Source organism: Somniosus microcephalus, chromosome 6, assembly GCF_052327205.1.
Source record: "Somniosus microcephalus isolate GS21.2 chromosome 6, FLI_Smic_1.0, whole genome shotgun sequence".
NCBI lineage: Eukaryota > Metazoa > Chordata > Chondrichthyes > Squaliformes > Somniosidae > Somniosus > Somniosus microcephalus.
The window spans coordinates 52,776,870-52,793,659 of NC_140992.1; the positions used below are offsets into that span (position 1 = coordinate 52,776,870).

Here is a 16,790-nt window from a genome sequence, read left to right on the forward strand (position 1 = left end):
AAGCTGAGGAGCACTACAACGCCAGCCACATTACCACCAGATGCATTATCGAGCAAACCATCGGATTGCTGAAGATGCGCTTCAGATGCCTCGATAGATCAGGTGGAGCCCTACAGTACTCATCAGCCAGGGTCTCCAAAATCGTCGTGGTATGCTGTGTGCTTCAAAACATGGCACAGCGTCGTGGCTTGCCGATTCCGCAGAACCAAGAGGCTCCTCACAGAGCTGCCTTGGATGAGGAGGAGGAGGGAAACGAGCATCCTGCAGAGGCCCGCCAACCAGCGGCACCAGTGCACGAGAACATTGCTGGGCGGAATGCAAGGAACGCACTCATCCTGGGCAGATTTGCGTAGCCTGGTACATCAAACACTGCAGCCTCACTGCTTCTTAACTGACCATGGACAGTGGCCCATGCCTACACTTTCCTACCTATTTGACCAGCTTGCTGACATCTGCAAGTTATCCTAAGGCCTCTATGTGATATCCCCATTCGCCAAATGACAGACGCCATAACTGCAGCAGCTGCCACCAGATTTTTTATGTACAGGAAAATGATGGCATTAAAACTATTTACAAGACTGGATGGTGGAATAGTTATGTGAGCCGAGAGAGATACGGAATGGGTAAGGGTGCATGGATGTGACTGTGAAGTGGGATGTGGAGGAAGAGATTGCTGAAGCTGAGTGCTGTTGGGGAAAGGCAATGGGGATCAGGTTGAGGGTGATGGAAACTTCATACTTGCTTTCCCTGTACGGTGAAGGTCATGGAAGCGCTTCCTGCACTGCATCCAGGTGCGACGGGTGACTCCCAGAGAGTTTACCTCTGCTGCCACCTCCATCCAGGCAGCCCTGGACTCTTTGGGAGGCCTCTTCCTCCTTGAGCGAGGGTAGAGGACCTCCCTGTGGGCCCTTACCCCATCCACCAAGGTCTGCAGTGACGTCTCGTTGAATTTGGCCGCAGCTCGGCCTCTGCCGCTGGCAGCAGCTGGTGCAGGCTCCTCTGCCATTGTGCAAGAGTGGTTGAGAAGCCTGCAGAGGTGGAGAAGCTTGCTGGACACTTTAAAAGCACCACGAATGATGATATCATACTGTGGGGCTTTCTGACTGGAAATGGACACTTAGCAAGGCTGCCCACACGCTGGAACTTAATTGGCCACTTGAGGGAAAATTGCGTCCAGCTGGCTGACCCATTTTTTTGGGGGTCGGAACCCCACATTCGGGGAACCCGCACATTTCCCGCACGATCCAGAAAATCGGGCCCAGTGTATTTGGATTTCCAGAAGGCCTTCGATAAGGTGCCACATATAAGGTTACTGCACAAGATAAGAGTTCACGGGGTTGGGGGTAGTACATTAGCATGGATAGAGGATTGGCTAACTAACAGAAAACTGAGAGTTGGGATAAATGGGTCATTTTCCGGTTGGCAAACTGTAACTAGTGGGGTGCCACAGGGATCAGTGCTGGGGCCTCAACTATTTACAATCTATATTAATAACTTGGATGAAGGGACCGAGTGTAATGTAGCCAAATTTGCTGATGATACAAAGATAGGTGGGAAAGCAAGTTGTGAAGAGGACACACACAATATGCAAAGGGACATAGATAGGCAAAGTGAGTGGGCAAAAATTTGGCAGATGGAGTATAATGTGGGAAAATGTGAGGTTATCCACTTTGGTAGGAAAAATAAAAAAGCAAATTATTATTTAAATGGAGAGAAATTACAAAATGCTGCAGTACAGAGGGATCTGGGTGTCCTTGTACATGAAACACAAGTTAGCATGCAGGTACAGCAAGTAATTAGGAAGGCAAATGGAATGTTGGCCTTTATTGCAAGGGGGATGGAGTATAAAAGTAGGGAAGTCATGCTACAACTGTACAGGGTATTGGTGAGACCACACCTGGAGTACTGCGTACAGTTTTGGTCTCCTTATTTAAGGAGGGATGTACTTGCATTGGAGGCAGTTCAGAGAAGGTTCACTAAGTTGATTCCTGAGATGAAGGGGTTGTCTTATGAAGAAAGGTTGAGCAGGTTGGTCCTATACTCATTGGAGTTTAGAGGAATGAGACGTGATCTTATTGAATCATATAAGATGCTGAGGGGGCTTGACAGGGTAGATGCAGGGAGGATGTTTCCCCTCGTGGGGGAATCTAGAACTAGGGGGTATAGTTTCAGAATAAGGGGTCGCCCATTTAAAACGGAGATGAGGAATTTCTTCTGAGGGTCGTGAATCTGTGGAATTCTCTACCCCAGAGAGCTGTGGAGGCTGGGTCATTGAATATATTTAAGGTGCAGATAGACAGATTTTTGAATGATAAAGGTTATGGGGAGCAGGCAGGGAAGTGGATTTGAGGCCAAGATCAGATCAACCATGATCTTATTGAATGGTCATGGTGTGGAGATGCCGGAGTTGGACTGGGGTGGACAAATGTAAGAAGTCACACAACACCAGGTTATAGTCCAACAGCTTTATTTGAAATCCCAAGCTTTCGGAGCGCTGCTCCTTCGTCACCTGACGAAGGAGCAGCGCTCCGAAAGCTTGTGATGTCAAATAAAGCTGTTGGACTATAACCTGGTGTTGTGTGACTTCTTACATTTATTGAATGGTGAAACAGGCTCGAGGGGCCAAATGTCCTACTCCTCCTCCTATTTACATAAGATAACATAAGAAGTAGGAGCAGGAGTAGGCCATACGGCCCCTCGGGCCTGCTCCGCCATTCAATAGGATCATGGCTGATCCGAACCTAGACTCACGTCCACTTCCCTGCCCGCTCCCCGTAACCCCTAATTCCCTTATCAGCTAGGAAACTGTCTATCTCCATTTTAAATTTATTTAATGTCGCAGCTTCCACAGCTCTCTGAGGTAGCAAATTCCATAGATTTACTACCTTCTGAGTGAAGAAGTTTCTCCTCATCTCAGTTTTGAAACAGCAGCCCCTTATTCTAAGATTATGCCCCCTAGTTCTAGTCTCACCCATCAGTGGAAACATCCTCCCCGCATCCACCCGATCAAGCCCCCTCACAATCTTATATGTTTCGATAAGATCGCCTCTCATTCTTCTGAATTCCAATGAGTAGAGGCTCAACCTTTCCTCATAAGTCAACCCCCTCATCTCCGGAATCAACCGAGTGAACCTTCTCTGAACTGCCTCGAGAGCAAGTATATCTTTTCTTAAATATGGAAACCAAAACTGTACGCAATATTCCAGGTGTGGCCTCACCAGTACCCTGTATAACTGAAGCAAGACTTCCCTGCTTTTATACTCCATCCCCTTTGCAATAAAAGCCAGTTCTTATGTTCTTACATGTTGTCTTTGTGGGTAAGCAACTGTCTTCCACCAGACCGACTAGGAAATGTTGAAGTCACATTAACTAAAACGTCTTCTGTCACCTATGGCACATTATATTTGAGCAATACATTTTCAGAAATGTTAAAAGACCATTTATATTTCGCATTATTTGTGAATTTTTTGGTTGAATTTCTTCGTCCTTTCAAGGTGAGGGATACCAATATGGGGGAATGAAACACTTTTCATACATACTGTCAATATCAAGCACTTGAGGCCTTTTGTCAATGTTGCGATGCAACTGTTTGCTAATAGTTGTGCAAAAGAGGCCTGGGGAATGCCCCCACTGCCAAGTCAAAGTAAAAAATCAGCGGGCCTAACGTGTACCCTGAGACATTCTGAATCATCAGTGTGAGTGACATCAGATGGAACTTCAGTGCAGTTAATTGATTGCATTTCAGATGTGAACATTAGTCAAATTGATTTAAATAATGTGTGGAACAGTTTTAATTCTTAATGTAAAATGGAAGCTAATTGATGTGTATTGTACAGGTGTCATGAGGGTAGACATAAGTACTTACTGAGAATGCTCAGTCCTTTCCTGTATTGTCACATCACTTTTCATCAGAATTGGGTGCAAAATACAACAAAGGTTTAACATCACACCAACCAAAATTTGGTTCTGTTTCTAAATCTGAAAACAGTGAAATGAAAATGGAGTGGATTTTAACCTATGATTTTAAGAGGAAAGATTCTATTGTATGTTAATATATGATTTAATTATTCTTTTGTATTACTGTACTAATAAAGCTTTGTGTTCTGCTAGGGGATAATATGTTAACGGCTGTTTCTGTAGCGAGAAACTCTGGGATGATTTTGCCTCAGGATAAAGTGATTATTGCAGAAGCACTACCTCCAAAAGATGGGCAGGCTGCAAAAATACATTGGCTGTATGCAGATAATGCTTCAAGACATCTTGATATATCTGGTGCACCTTCAGAGGTATGAGACCTGCTTGATTCTTAGCTGATGAGCAAAAAATTATGAAATAGTCTGCATAGATTCTAATTATATAGAGTATTTTAAAGGAGGGACAAAAATATATGTACTTGTTCAGTGAATGCTTTAGCACATGAAGCAATGTAATTCACAAAGGCCTAGAAATTGGCCTGAGGCGCCCAAGCGGCGCAAAGTTCGCCTGGGCACTGGAATTTGCACCGCGATCGCCGCAAATTCAGTTGAAGTGCCCCTAGAGGGAGACGGGGCGCGGCTCGAGGCGCTCCGCGTCCCTCTTAGGGCGCTGAAAGTGAATTTCGCAGCGCTACGTGCCGCAGCGCCACGGCACGCTGCGGTACTGCAGGCCTTCCTCCCACTGTTAAGGGGGAGGGGCCTGCAACAGCGCGAGCCCCGATCGCAAGTGCCGGCAAAAGAGCCCGGCACCAAGGGCTCTTGGGAAACAGCCGGCAATGCCGCGGGGGGGGTCCAGGAGGCCAGGGACGGAGGTGCCGGCAGGCGGCCGCCGAAAAAGCGGCCGCCCCGCACCTCCACCTTAACTTGCGCCTCTGCCGGCACAGTAAGGCCCCATGAACCGGGCGCGGGTAGCGAACGGCGCAACTGCAGCGTTCGCTACCAAATATCACGAACGGGGCGCTGCGCACACCGATGACGTCATCGGTGGCGGCGCAGCGCAAATGTCTAACGCCACCATTAGCGCCCCTGCTGAATATTGCAGGAGGCGCAGCCAGTGGCGCTACAGCCACTGACTGCCTCTTTAGGCGCTAACAGGTGGCGCTACTCACCCAATTTTTCCCCCAAAGATCCTAACTTTCAAACCCCAATTTCGGTGAAACTTTGCCAAAGCCATCATCCCTTCTACCAACATTGTAAAACACACCACAAAATGATATACTCAAGGGCCTAGAAATTCAGTTGGGCGCGCCAGCCATTAGCGCCTTAGGAGGAGTAGATCTCGAGCGCTAGGCGCTTAGCGCCCGGGCGCAGCGCGATCTGCGCCTCGCCCCAACTTCAGTACACATTTAGCGCCGGCGCAAAGTCTTAGCGCGCGCCCTGCTGCGCGCGCAGATCATGACGTCATTTACTAGTGCAACGCCCTTTGTGCGCCCCAAACCGGAACTTCACTTGCGCCGGCCCATTGTGCGCCGGGCGGCCCTAACGACTGTGAAGTGGAACGGTACACAGCCGAGCCGGGCCGCGGGGAGCGCTAATTAAAGGGCACTTACCCTGCACTATAAAGGGCCGCCATTTTGCAGCATTCACTCTTGTGCAACGGTTTTTTGGACAGAGACCAAGGAGGAGAGCTTACTGGTTTGGACCAACACTAGGACAGGTATTTTTGGCTCAGGCCAGAGCTTAGCAATTATCTTTGCCTTCATTGAGAGCTCAGTGTTTGCCAGCATATAATGGGGGCTGCATTGGGTGGCAACGCTGACTTTCAGCCTTATGCCAGAAGGGCTTACAGACGCCGTGAGAGAGTGGCAGCCCTGGCTAGACGCAGAGGGGGCAACAGGCGTCGCCAACTGAGGCCTTACCCACCCAGGGTATACCGCCAGCAGACCTCCTATCTGACCATGTCTGCCGCGATGTGTGTTAGGAGGCTGCGATTCAGAAGGGAGGTGGTTGCAGACATCTGCCGGCTGCTTCAGAGAGATCTGCAGCCACAGCTGATGCGCAGGACGTCTCTGTCGGTGGCAGTGAAGGTGACGGTGGCTCTCAACTTCTATGCCACCGGCTCCTTCCAATCCGCTACTGGGGACATCGCTAACATCTCCCAGTTCGCCGTGCATTGCTGCATCCGCCAGGTGACCGAAGCCCTTTTCACAAGGAGACATCAATTCATCTCCTTCCCCATGACCCTGGACAAGCAGCAGCAGCGTGCAGTGGGATTTGCAAGAATAGCGGGCTTCCCCATGGTGCAGGGCGCGCCATTGACTGCACGCATGTGGCTTTGCGGGCACCTCTTGAGCATGCCGAGGATTACCGCAACCGGAAGGGCTACCATTCCCTCAATGTACAGCTGGTGTGTGACCACAGGCAGCGCATCCTAGCTGTCAATGCCCGCTTTCCAGGCAGCAGCCACGATGCCTTTATCCTGCGACAGACAACTGTGGCTGACATATTCCAGGCACAGCCTCCCCCAAGAGGATGGCTTATCGGGGACAAAGGCTATCCTTTGTGTACCTGGCTCATGACCCCGCTCCGCGCGCCCACGACCCCTGCTGAAGAGGCATCAAGCGACTAGGAACATCATAGAACAAACAATCGGCGTCCTCAAGCAACGGTTCCGCTGTCTCGATTGCTCCGGGGGAGCCCTCCAGTATTCGCAGGACCGAGTCTCCCAATTCGTCGTCGTTTGCTGCATGCTGCACAACCTGGCTATCCGCAGGACTCAGGCACTGCCACCTCACGTTGGACCACCACCTCAGGAGGAGGAGCATGAGGAGGAGGACGAGGAGTACCAGCCCAGGAGGGAGGCACAAGGTCCAAGGGCCGCCCGTCGGCGGCTTATTGAACGTCACTTCTAGGCCCCCTGTCAGGGAATGGCTTGTGCCAATGAAAGAACATGATTGCAGCCGTTCCGCAAGCCCTCAGCCGGTTAAGGCAACAAACACTTCAAAGATCAAACATGGACAATGTTAATAAATAAAATGCTTTATTGTTCAAACTCAGGTCCCTTCCCACATGAAAACCAAAAACAGACGAAACCCCCAAAAAACACTCAAACACATTACTCGCTCCCACAACCTGGAGAGGATTAACAAAATAGTGCAACTAAAATGGCCGTCATTCTCGGCCTTCGTAAAAAACAAACATCACATCATCCGCCTTCAAAAAACAAACATCCAATTCTCGGCCTCAAAAAACAAACACAACTGGCCACACATTCGACTATTTGGCCCGCTAGGGCGATGCCTTGGCCATCTTTGTGTGGCCCCTGCCCGCCCTGCTGCTCCTCCTCAAAGTAAGGCCATTGGCTGCTGCAAGGCTGGGGGCAGGCTCCTGAGGGGCACATGTCGTGACGGCAGATGCCCTTGGGGGTCGGCCTAGTCGAGGTCTGGCCGTCGAGCGGGCGGCTGTTGAATGCTGCAGCTGTGGCTGGCCAGCATCAGTCGCTGCAGCAGCTCCTGGCAGCACCACTGGGGGAGTGGCAGTGGCGGCTGGACGAATGGGGGCAAGCTGGCGGATGGCAGGCGCTCGCTGGTCGCCTGAGACACTGGCACTCGCCTGGGCCAGCACTGCAGCATGCGCACCAATCTGCCGAGGGACAGACCGCTGTGCTGCTGCAGCGCGCCGGGTGCCCTGGCGATGCCTGGCTGACACAGCGAGTGTGGCAGCAGTGAGTGCCCGTGTTGACCTGTTCACTGACCGCATCAGAGCAGCCAGTGACTGGACGGCACCACTGATCACCTGGCCAGTCGCTGCCAGAGCTGCCCCGAATTCCGCCCGACTCGCTGCCTGATCTGCCCCGAATTCCGCCTGACTCGCTGCCAGAGCTGCCTGGAATTCCGCCCAACTGGTGGCCTCTGAGGGCCCGAACTCGGTCACACTCCGAGAGAGGGACTCGATGGCCTCAGGCAACCGTGCCACTGCCGCCATGAGCTCCGTGTGCCGGCGCTCCGAGTCCGCAGACAAGTCCTCGAGGCGTTCCATCTCCTCGGCGAAGACCATCTCCGGACTGGAGGCCGGACTCTCCCTCTGGGGAGAAGGCCGCCGAGCTGGCCGACCCTTCCTGCGTTGCTGGACGCCGCTGGGCCCAGCAATTGGACTCCCCTCCGACGCATCCCCCCTCTGGGGAGAAGGCCGCCGAGCTTCCACCCCCCTCCTGCGTTTCTGCAGGCCGCAGGTCCCATGAGCTCCCCTCCCCTTCGACACTTCCGCCACGCTCTCCTCCAGGGAAGACGTGTCCCCTACATTGGCCTGGGTGGCCGCGGCTGAGGGTTCCCCTGATGGGCCGCCTTCCTCTTTCTCCTCCTCCTGCTCCTCTTCTGAGGGGCTGTCACTGGCAAGTTCAGGGACCTCCTCCTCACCATCTGAAAGCAGGAAGGCACAAGAGTAGCTTTAGAGTGAGGAGAGGGCGTCAGCAAGGGATGCATGAGTGGTGGCATTCAGCGCATTGGTCGGACAGTGGCAAAGGATGTAGATCTGATGCGCAAGTGGGACGAGAGAGGTCCAAAAGGTGATGTCCTTACCATTGCTGGCCAGAACAGGGTCGGCATCTCCACATGCAACAGGGCCAATCACCCGGGCACCCATGATGCGCTCCACGCGATGTTGAAGCTCGGTGAGCGGCTGGATCTGGGGTCGGCCTCCCCCGGTCGCAGTCCGGCTCTTCCGATTATTAGCCAGCTTGGCCTGCAAGAGAAAGGACGGCCTCTAAGTACAGTGTGTCGCCCTGATCTTGTGTGCACTGCCTCCCATGGTGGAATAGCCTGGCCAGTGTGTCGCCCTGATCTTGTGTGCACTGCCTCCCATGGTGGAATAGTTTGGCCAGTGTGTTAAGTGCAGAATGTGCAATTGATGTTCATGCCTGTCCCATCGCTGTTGGATGAGGGCTGGCCATTAGGGCTTTCAGGTCCCTTTGCCCATAATGTGAGGTGCACATGCAAGGATGAGGAGGTCACTGGAAAGGGTACTCACCCTGACAATGCGAGTGAGGTCATTAAACTTTTTGCGGCATTGGACACCGCTCCTGGGGACCTCGCTGTTGGCTGACAGCTTGCTGGTGACATGCCTCCAGGCTCTCCTGTAGACGCGGAACGGCGCCTTCTTGCCATTGTCCGGGTACAAAACATGGCGCCTCTTCTCCACAGCACCAACCAGCACACTCAGATCACGCTCTGAGAAGCGCTGCGCACGTTCACGGGCCTTCTGCATGGCTTCAGGCGCTATTTGGGTCCAGCAGCAGTGTTCAGGCCTAGCTGGAGGGCTCCACTATCCAGGGCGTGGCAGCAGACACAGTCGACCCTTCCCCCTTAAGAGCTGGCCGGCGCCAGGGTGTCTGCTGTCAATCACGAGATGGCCGCACCTGCGCTGCGCCCGGCCTCGGCGCTATCGATCAGCACCTCCGGCTTAGCGCCCAAAGAGAGGCGTCCAGCACCAGTTTTAGCGCTCGAGCGAACTCTTAGGGCGAAGCTAATGAATATCGGAGAAGTGGCCTCGATTTGGCGGCGGGCGCAAACTTTAGCGGCCGCCCCACTTTACCGCCCCAAAAGTGGCTACAATGAATTTCTAGGCCAAGGTGTGTTTGCCAACAAGATCAGGATTTTCAATGGATTAAAATAGTGACAGAACTTGTTTTTCGTAGAAGAGTATTCAATTTTATATTACAATGAGTTTTGGTCAAATTGTTAATGGATTGGTTTTGGTTGCAGGACAGCCCTGGAGATGGCTGTGACTAGGCAATATTAGCTATTACATCTGTGTGACAGTGCAAAACAAAAAATAACTATGCCCCCTAGTTCTAGATTCCCTACTCTCTGTCTTCTACTGCCTCACCAGGTCAATAATTTGCCTTCAATTCCGTGGCCTAGAAATTGGGTTGGTAGCGCCGGCGCTGAGCGCCTAAAGAGACCTAGAATTGGGGCGGACGCTATGAAGATAGTGCCAACTCAGATATTGACAATACATTTAGCGCCTGCGCTAAGTGTTTGCGCGCGCCCGCGAGCGCAAGCAGCTCATGACATAATTTCAGTGTGCAACGCCTTTTAGGAGCACCTGAGCGCATATTGGGTGGCGCCCGGAGCCTTAGCGCCCAGCGCTATTAGTGACAGTTCGAGGGAGGGCTAACAGGCCCTTCTCGGAGTAGGGGAGCGCTATTTAAAGGGGACAGCTCTACTGCAGAATCTTCTGCCACTTGGCCTGCTCATTGCGCTCGCTGCTAGAGAGAGTTGGCGAGCTAATGTGGAGCGGAGTTCTGGGATTTGAGCTTTACAGTACTTGGTACCTTCAACCCTGTCCGAAGCACTTGCACCACTACACCTAAAAGCCTTTTGACCAACTGGCATCGGAATGGGAGCTTGTTTGGAGGGCGACGGACCTCATCTGCACTCTGTGCAGCAGTCATGACGACCTGCCTTGCCCTGCGGGGAGACGGTGGCCGAACTTGCCTATCCCCCCTGCGTTGCTCCATGCCGCTTGGTCCGGCAACTGGTTCATCCTCAGAGCCACCCCCCCTCCCCTCCAGGGGACTACTATCCCCAGTCTGCAGATGTCTCCGCTCCCCAGATTCTGCAACGGCTGGTTCAGATTCCTCCTGGTCCTCGCCTCCGGTGGCACTGGCACTGGCAGCTTCAGCGCGTTGAGCCTGAGTTGGTGCTGCTTCATCTGAAAGTGGGAGGTGGAAGAGTGGCTTTAGCAAAAGGACAGGTTTGCTGAAAGGCATGCCAGATTGCAGCAAGGCTCTGACATGGCTGCACACTGAGGATGCATGCTGGCGGGGGGACCAAGTGGAAGGCAACAGGTGGAAAAGGTGAGAGTCTTACCCTCGCTGTCGGTAATGGGGTCGGCAGATGCAGTGGTCACTGGACCAGACAGACATCCTCCAAGTATCTGGTGCACTCTCTCCTCCAGATCCGTGAGAGTGACCACTTGTGCAGGTCTGCCACCGGTTCGACGCTGCTCCTTTCTAATCTGTGCCATCTTGGACTGCAGGGGAAAGAAGGGGAGGTTCTGTTACATGAGGCCTTGAGACCTCATCGCATGCCCCCCATGGTGCAAGAGCCCTTACCTGAGGCCTTGAGACATCTGTCCATGTGTGTGGCCAGAAAGGGCCATGGGTGCATACTGACAGATGGCCATTGGCGCATCATTGCAGCAGGGTGCCCGAAGTCAGCTGCAGATGGAGGGAAGCATAAGTTTGGTAAACCATCACTCACCCTAACGATCCGTGTGAGGTCGTTGAATTTCTTCCTGCACTGAACAGGGGTCCTGGTCGCCATGCTGCTGGAATTCACCCTCACAGCAACCTCCCTCCAAGATCGTCGATAAGCCTTCTGATTTGGCCTCTTGCCATTATCCGGATACAGGACCTCTCGACAGTGTTCAACTGCAGCCACCAAGTGGTCCAGAGCCTCAGTGCTGAAGCGCTCTGCTCTCTGCCTAACCTTCTCCATAATGCACAAGTTTCTAACGCCAGACAAGGGCGAGCGCCGAATCTGAGGCCTACAGGGCGTTGTGTGTTTAAGCTCAGTCTGACTGACCCGCCCCTTTAAGAGCCGGCCGGCGCCTGTAGGTCTCGTGCTTTCCCGTAATTGAGTTCACCTGCGCTGCGCCCGTCCGCGTCGATATTGAGTAGCGCCTGACCTTTTGCGCCTTAAGAGCACCGTGCAACGGCTGATTTAGCACCTCAATCCCCTTTGGGGGTGATGCAACCCAATATCGCGCCAGGTGGCGATAAGTTTCGTCTGGCTATAAACTTTGCGCATCGCCAGTTCTAACGCCTCAAGTGGGGCTATACCCAATTTCTAGGCCCATGAGTTTTAATTTTAGCTAATAGTCTCTTATGTGAAACCTTATCAAGTGCCTTCTGGAAGTCCATATAAACTACATGACATTCCCCTATCTACAACTTTAGTTCCTTCCTCAAAAAAATTCAATTAGGTTCGTTAGACATGACCATGCTGGCTCTCTCTAATCAGCTCAATTTTCTCACTCTATTCAGTCACTCTGTCCTTAATTATAGATTCCAATAACTTCCCACAACAAATGTTAGACTAACAGGTCTATAAATTTCTGATTTCTCTCTCTTGCCTTTCTTAAATAATGGAGTTACATTTACAATTTTCCAATCTAAAGGGACAATTCCTGATTCAAGAGAGCTTTGGAAGATTATGGCTAAAGCATCTGCAATTTCCTCACCTATTTCCTTTAAAACCTTGGGGTGGAAACCATCAGGTCCTGGGGATTTGTCAGTCTTTAGTGCCATTATTTTTTCTAATACTGTTTTCTTGCTTATGTTAACTTTAGTGAGCTCCTGTCCTTGATTCATTATTAATTTCCCTGGAATGTCGGGTATATTATCCTCTTCCTCTAATGTGAAGACTGACAAAGTAATTATACAACAAGTCTGGTATTTCCTTATTTTCATTTGCAATATTACCCCCATCTGTTTTTAAAGGGCCCACATTACCCTTGACTACCCCTATTTTTCCTAATATGATTGTAAAAACTTTTTGTGTTAATCTTGATATCCCTCACAAGTTTCTTTTTGTATTCCCTTTCTTACTATATTTTCTTGTCTTCCTTTGCTGTTCTTTATATCTCTCCCTGTCCCCTGGATGTACACTATTCTTTGCACTTTTTATATGCTCTTTCTTTAGTTTTGTTATCACTCACCTACGACTAAACCAGGTTAACTATATATCAGTTGTGGGCAAACTCTTAGTGGGTAAATTAAACCTTGTTTCGCTCTTTTTTTTGGTGGTGTAAAATGAGCAATTTAATGTGGCTAAGTGTGAGGTAATACATTTTAGGCAACAAGCAAGGAATGGGATTATGCACTCAATTGAAATACACTGAAGGATGTGAATGAACAGAGACCCCTAGGGGTTCAAATGCATAATACCCTAAACGAGTGAATGCAGAAGGATTAAAGCCATAAAAAGGCCAATAGAATTTTGAGTTTTATAAATGCACCATTGAGCACAAGAAGTAATGATCAATTTATACAAAACATTGCTTAGCCCATGGTTAACAGTATTATGTGCAGTTTTGGGCGCCCCATTAGAGAAAGGACATTAAAGCCATAGAGCACACATCGCATAAATTGAACAGGATGATGCCAGGAATGGGAAAGTATAGTTCTGAGGAGAGACTTGAGATGGTGGGACTGTTTCCACTGGAGGAAAAAAGGTTAAGTGGAGATTTTAATAGAATTTATAAAATTATGAAGAGTTTTGATAGTGTGAATAAAGAAAGAGTATTTTCATTGTTTCCAGGAGTGAGTGATGAGGGGTCATTAACATAAAAGTATCACGGAGTGAGGAGAGAGGTTAGGAGAAATGTTTTTTACAAAGAGGGAACATGGAATGCATTGTAACGGGGTGGTTGAGGAAGACTTTTATATCTTTTAAGGGAAAATTGGATAATGGTTTGAAGCACAAAATAATACAGGGAAATGGGGCGAGTGCGGGCAAATGGGATTAACTTTGGATTGCTCCAGCAAAGAGCCAGTGCAGACACGATGGATCAAATGGCAGTCTCCTGAGTTGTAATGATACTGGAAAGAGAGCTTACAGTTATTAAGAAATACTTTCTGGTAGAATCAGAGAAGGTTAAGGGGTGAGCGAATAGAGATTTCCAGTATGATAAAAGGTTTTTAGAAGGTAAAGAGTCATTGTTTCCATGGGTTGGTGACACTAACGAGGGGGTATGGACACTGGATTATAAATAGAAGAATGAATAGGAAAGTTAGAAGAAAACTTTCCACATAGACCGTTATTGGAATATGGAATGCTTTTTATCACAAGTAGCTATAACATAACTTAAAAGGGACTTGGATAAATATTTCAAAAGGAAGAATATAAAAGGAGATGAGGAAACAGAAGTGACGTGGAATTAATATAGGTGGCTTTCTGACTAACATGCTGGCATTTTCTTGTTAGTGCTACAGAGTAGGTAAATATATTATTGTAAGTTTTATTTAAATAAAAAGGGTCATTAAATTCATGTTCGTTTTCAATTGCTTTTCCTTTCCAGGTTATCGATATTAAAATGGAAAATGAGGGCTCTGGAGATGGCCTCCATCAGATGAATCATTACCACTTTGCAATGGATGGCAAATCCTTTTCTGTTGTAACTGAGCATTTTCAGGATCTGCTTTCAAAAGTCAGTAATTGACAACTAAAGTTTTCTGAATAATTTTGGCTAAGGATATTGCTGGCCATGCACAACTAAAAATGTTCTTCTGTTTATCTCAGTTGGTACTACATGGCACAGTATTTGCTCGCATGGCTCCCGATCAAAAAACACAGCTGGTAGAAGCATTTCAAAATGTAGAGTAAGTACTGAATGACTATTTTCAAATTGGAAAATATTAAACAGATGGGGGAAGTGTTTTAATAATTCAACGTACATGTAATACATCTGTATTAAACTCACAGTATTACTATTTGTCAGTTACTTTTTTCAGAATTAAATTCCTTTTCTATCTTGCATTTGTTCATGTCTTACTTTTCTCATGTTTATGAGCACAAATGCAAGTAGTCATACATTTCTTTCCTTGTAGAATTATTAGTCTCTTCATTACTTTTAATGGAAAAAATAATGTAAATATCATCAAAAAGCCCATTACCTAATTAGAAACAGTTAGCAATACTTTATAAGTCTTTGTGTTGTAGTTGTCTAAGGACTTTCAGTGCTACACGACAGGTAAAATTCATACAGTTTACCCACAGAAGAGTTATATTTAATATCTGGCTTGAATCCTTATTCCTCTTGACAGCTATTACGTGGGAATGTGTGGAGATGGCGCCAATGACTGCGGTGTAAGTGTTATTTTAAAGTTTTTGGATTACTAACATTTCTGTCTTTATTTGGGGCAATGTTTTAAACTACAAACGTATGATTTACAGGCACTAAAGCGAGCACACAGTGGCATCTCATTGTCTGAATTGGAAGCTTCTGTAGCATCTCCATTCACATCAAAGACTCCAAACATTGCATGTGTACCAAATCTCATCAGGTAACTTATTTATTTAACCATAAGAGTTCCAGAATATCTAACCATGGTTAGATAATTTGTTTTTTTTTGGTAGTGTGTGGCACATACCCTCTAATCTTTGTTTTGTAATTATCTCCCAGAGTTCTGTGCTCACTGCCAAAGCCAAATAACTTTCCTACCTCTGTCTTATCTATACCTCTCAATAGATTTCTTGCTTCTGTATTTTATCTGTACCTTTTCATTAATCGGAAGGCCAGTATCACGTCTCCCGAAAGAGGTAAGAAAGCTATTTGGCTTGAATATGGACTTCCTCTAACTTACGCTCTACTGCTTTGCCGATTATAGTTTAGCATTCTGATTGATTTGTTAGTTGCTGATTCATAGTAATTGGATATGTCAAGCATCGAGTCCACTAAAACACCTAGATCTCTTTCATCTTCATCCTTAGCTATTTTGATACGATTCATGGAATGTTTATGTTGCCCAATTTTTCTTATGTGCAGTACTGTACACTTGCCCCTACTGAGATTCATCAGTCATTGTTCTGCCCACACATATTTTGTCCAATTAATTTTGTTCATAAGGTGCTTTTCAGAATTGGCTGCCTCTTCTAGTTTGCAAATTGGACTAATTTACATTTAGTTTCTGAATCCAAGTCGTTAATGTAAATGGAAACATTAGCGGTTCCAACACTGATCTCTGGGGAACTCCACTCAATACTCCCTCCTCCAACATAACTCCTCTAACAAGCAATTACTGCTTTCTGCCCTTTAACCAATTTCTTATTCATTCCCAAATTTTACCCTGAATCTCCACTGCTTTTACTTAACTGGTAGCCTTTTGTGCAGAACTTTGTCAAATGCTTTTTCAAATTCTAGGTACACCTATGTATGGTTTTCCATAGTCCACCTGGAATGTCACTTACTCAATAAAGTAAAGGAGGTTGGTCAGGCAGGATCTTCCCATTCTGAATCCATTTTGGCAGTTGTTTACTATTCCACATACCTGTACCTTTTCCTCTTCCTCATGCCCCTTTAATGCTCCAATAGAAGTCGCACAGTCAACTTCTGGATTGGTTGTTTCAACTGCAGTATTGCCTGTGCCATGCTGTTGCTGAACAGTACTACAGATTTGGAGGCCAGACCCGCAAAGATCTCCATGTTGCTCTTGCTGGAGCCCAGTGTCCTCCTGCCCCTTTGATGCTCCAACAGCAGGTGCATCTTTAAATCTGCAGCTGTTAAGCGCCGTGGGAATGTTTTACTACATGAAAGACGCTATATTTAAATGCAATAGCAAAATACTGCGGATGCTGGAAATCCGAAATAACAACAGAAAACGCTGGAAAAACTGAGCAGGCCAGGCAACATCCATTTTGACCTGAAACGTTAACTCTGTTTCTCTCTCCACGGATGCTGCCTGGCCTGTTGAGTTTTTCCAGCGTTTTCTGTTGTTATATTTAAATGCAAGTTGTTGTGTCAGACTCCACTGACTAACTAGTCCATGGGTACTTTCTGCCGATCTGTCCAGAGAGGTAACGGTATCCTCTACCTCCTCCGAGTCTCTCCCTTCTCTAAAACTGGATTCAGACGCCTGGGAGCTCACCTGGCAATGAAGAGCTTGCTCGGCCTGGTGTAAAATCTCCGCACTGGTACCCGGTTGAGGTGAGCCAGTTGACTCTGTCTCTGCTTGGAGGTGGCTTGCAGGTGAGGTGACGGCTGCACTCCCAGTACGGAACGGAGGCGTGGAGCCCTGGCTTTCCATTGGCCCTTCCTCTGGCAGCTCAATTGGCACAAGCTGCATGACAAAAGCCAGAGTCCTCACCCTCCATC

General features: G+C 48.4%; 1 protein-coding gene across 1 annotated transcript in view; it reads left to right on the forward strand.

Annotated features, from left to right (window-relative positions):
* atp13a3 (ATPase 13A3) overlaps nucleotides 1–16,790 on the forward strand; it is a 173,847-nt gene that overhangs the window by 96,483 nt on the left and 60,574 nt on the right. Inside the window, exons 19-23 of the mRNA XM_085990222.1 lie at nucleotides 4,111–4,286; nucleotides 13,998–14,126; nucleotides 14,219–14,298; nucleotides 14,743–14,785; nucleotides 14,873–14,982. Of these exons, the coding sequence (XP_085846348.1) occupies nucleotides 4,111–4,286; nucleotides 13,998–14,126; nucleotides 14,219–14,298; nucleotides 14,743–14,785; nucleotides 14,873–14,982 (538 nt within the window). The remainder of the gene's footprint in view (nucleotides 1–4,110; nucleotides 4,287–13,997; nucleotides 14,127–14,218; nucleotides 14,299–14,742; nucleotides 14,786–14,872; nucleotides 14,983–16,790) is intronic.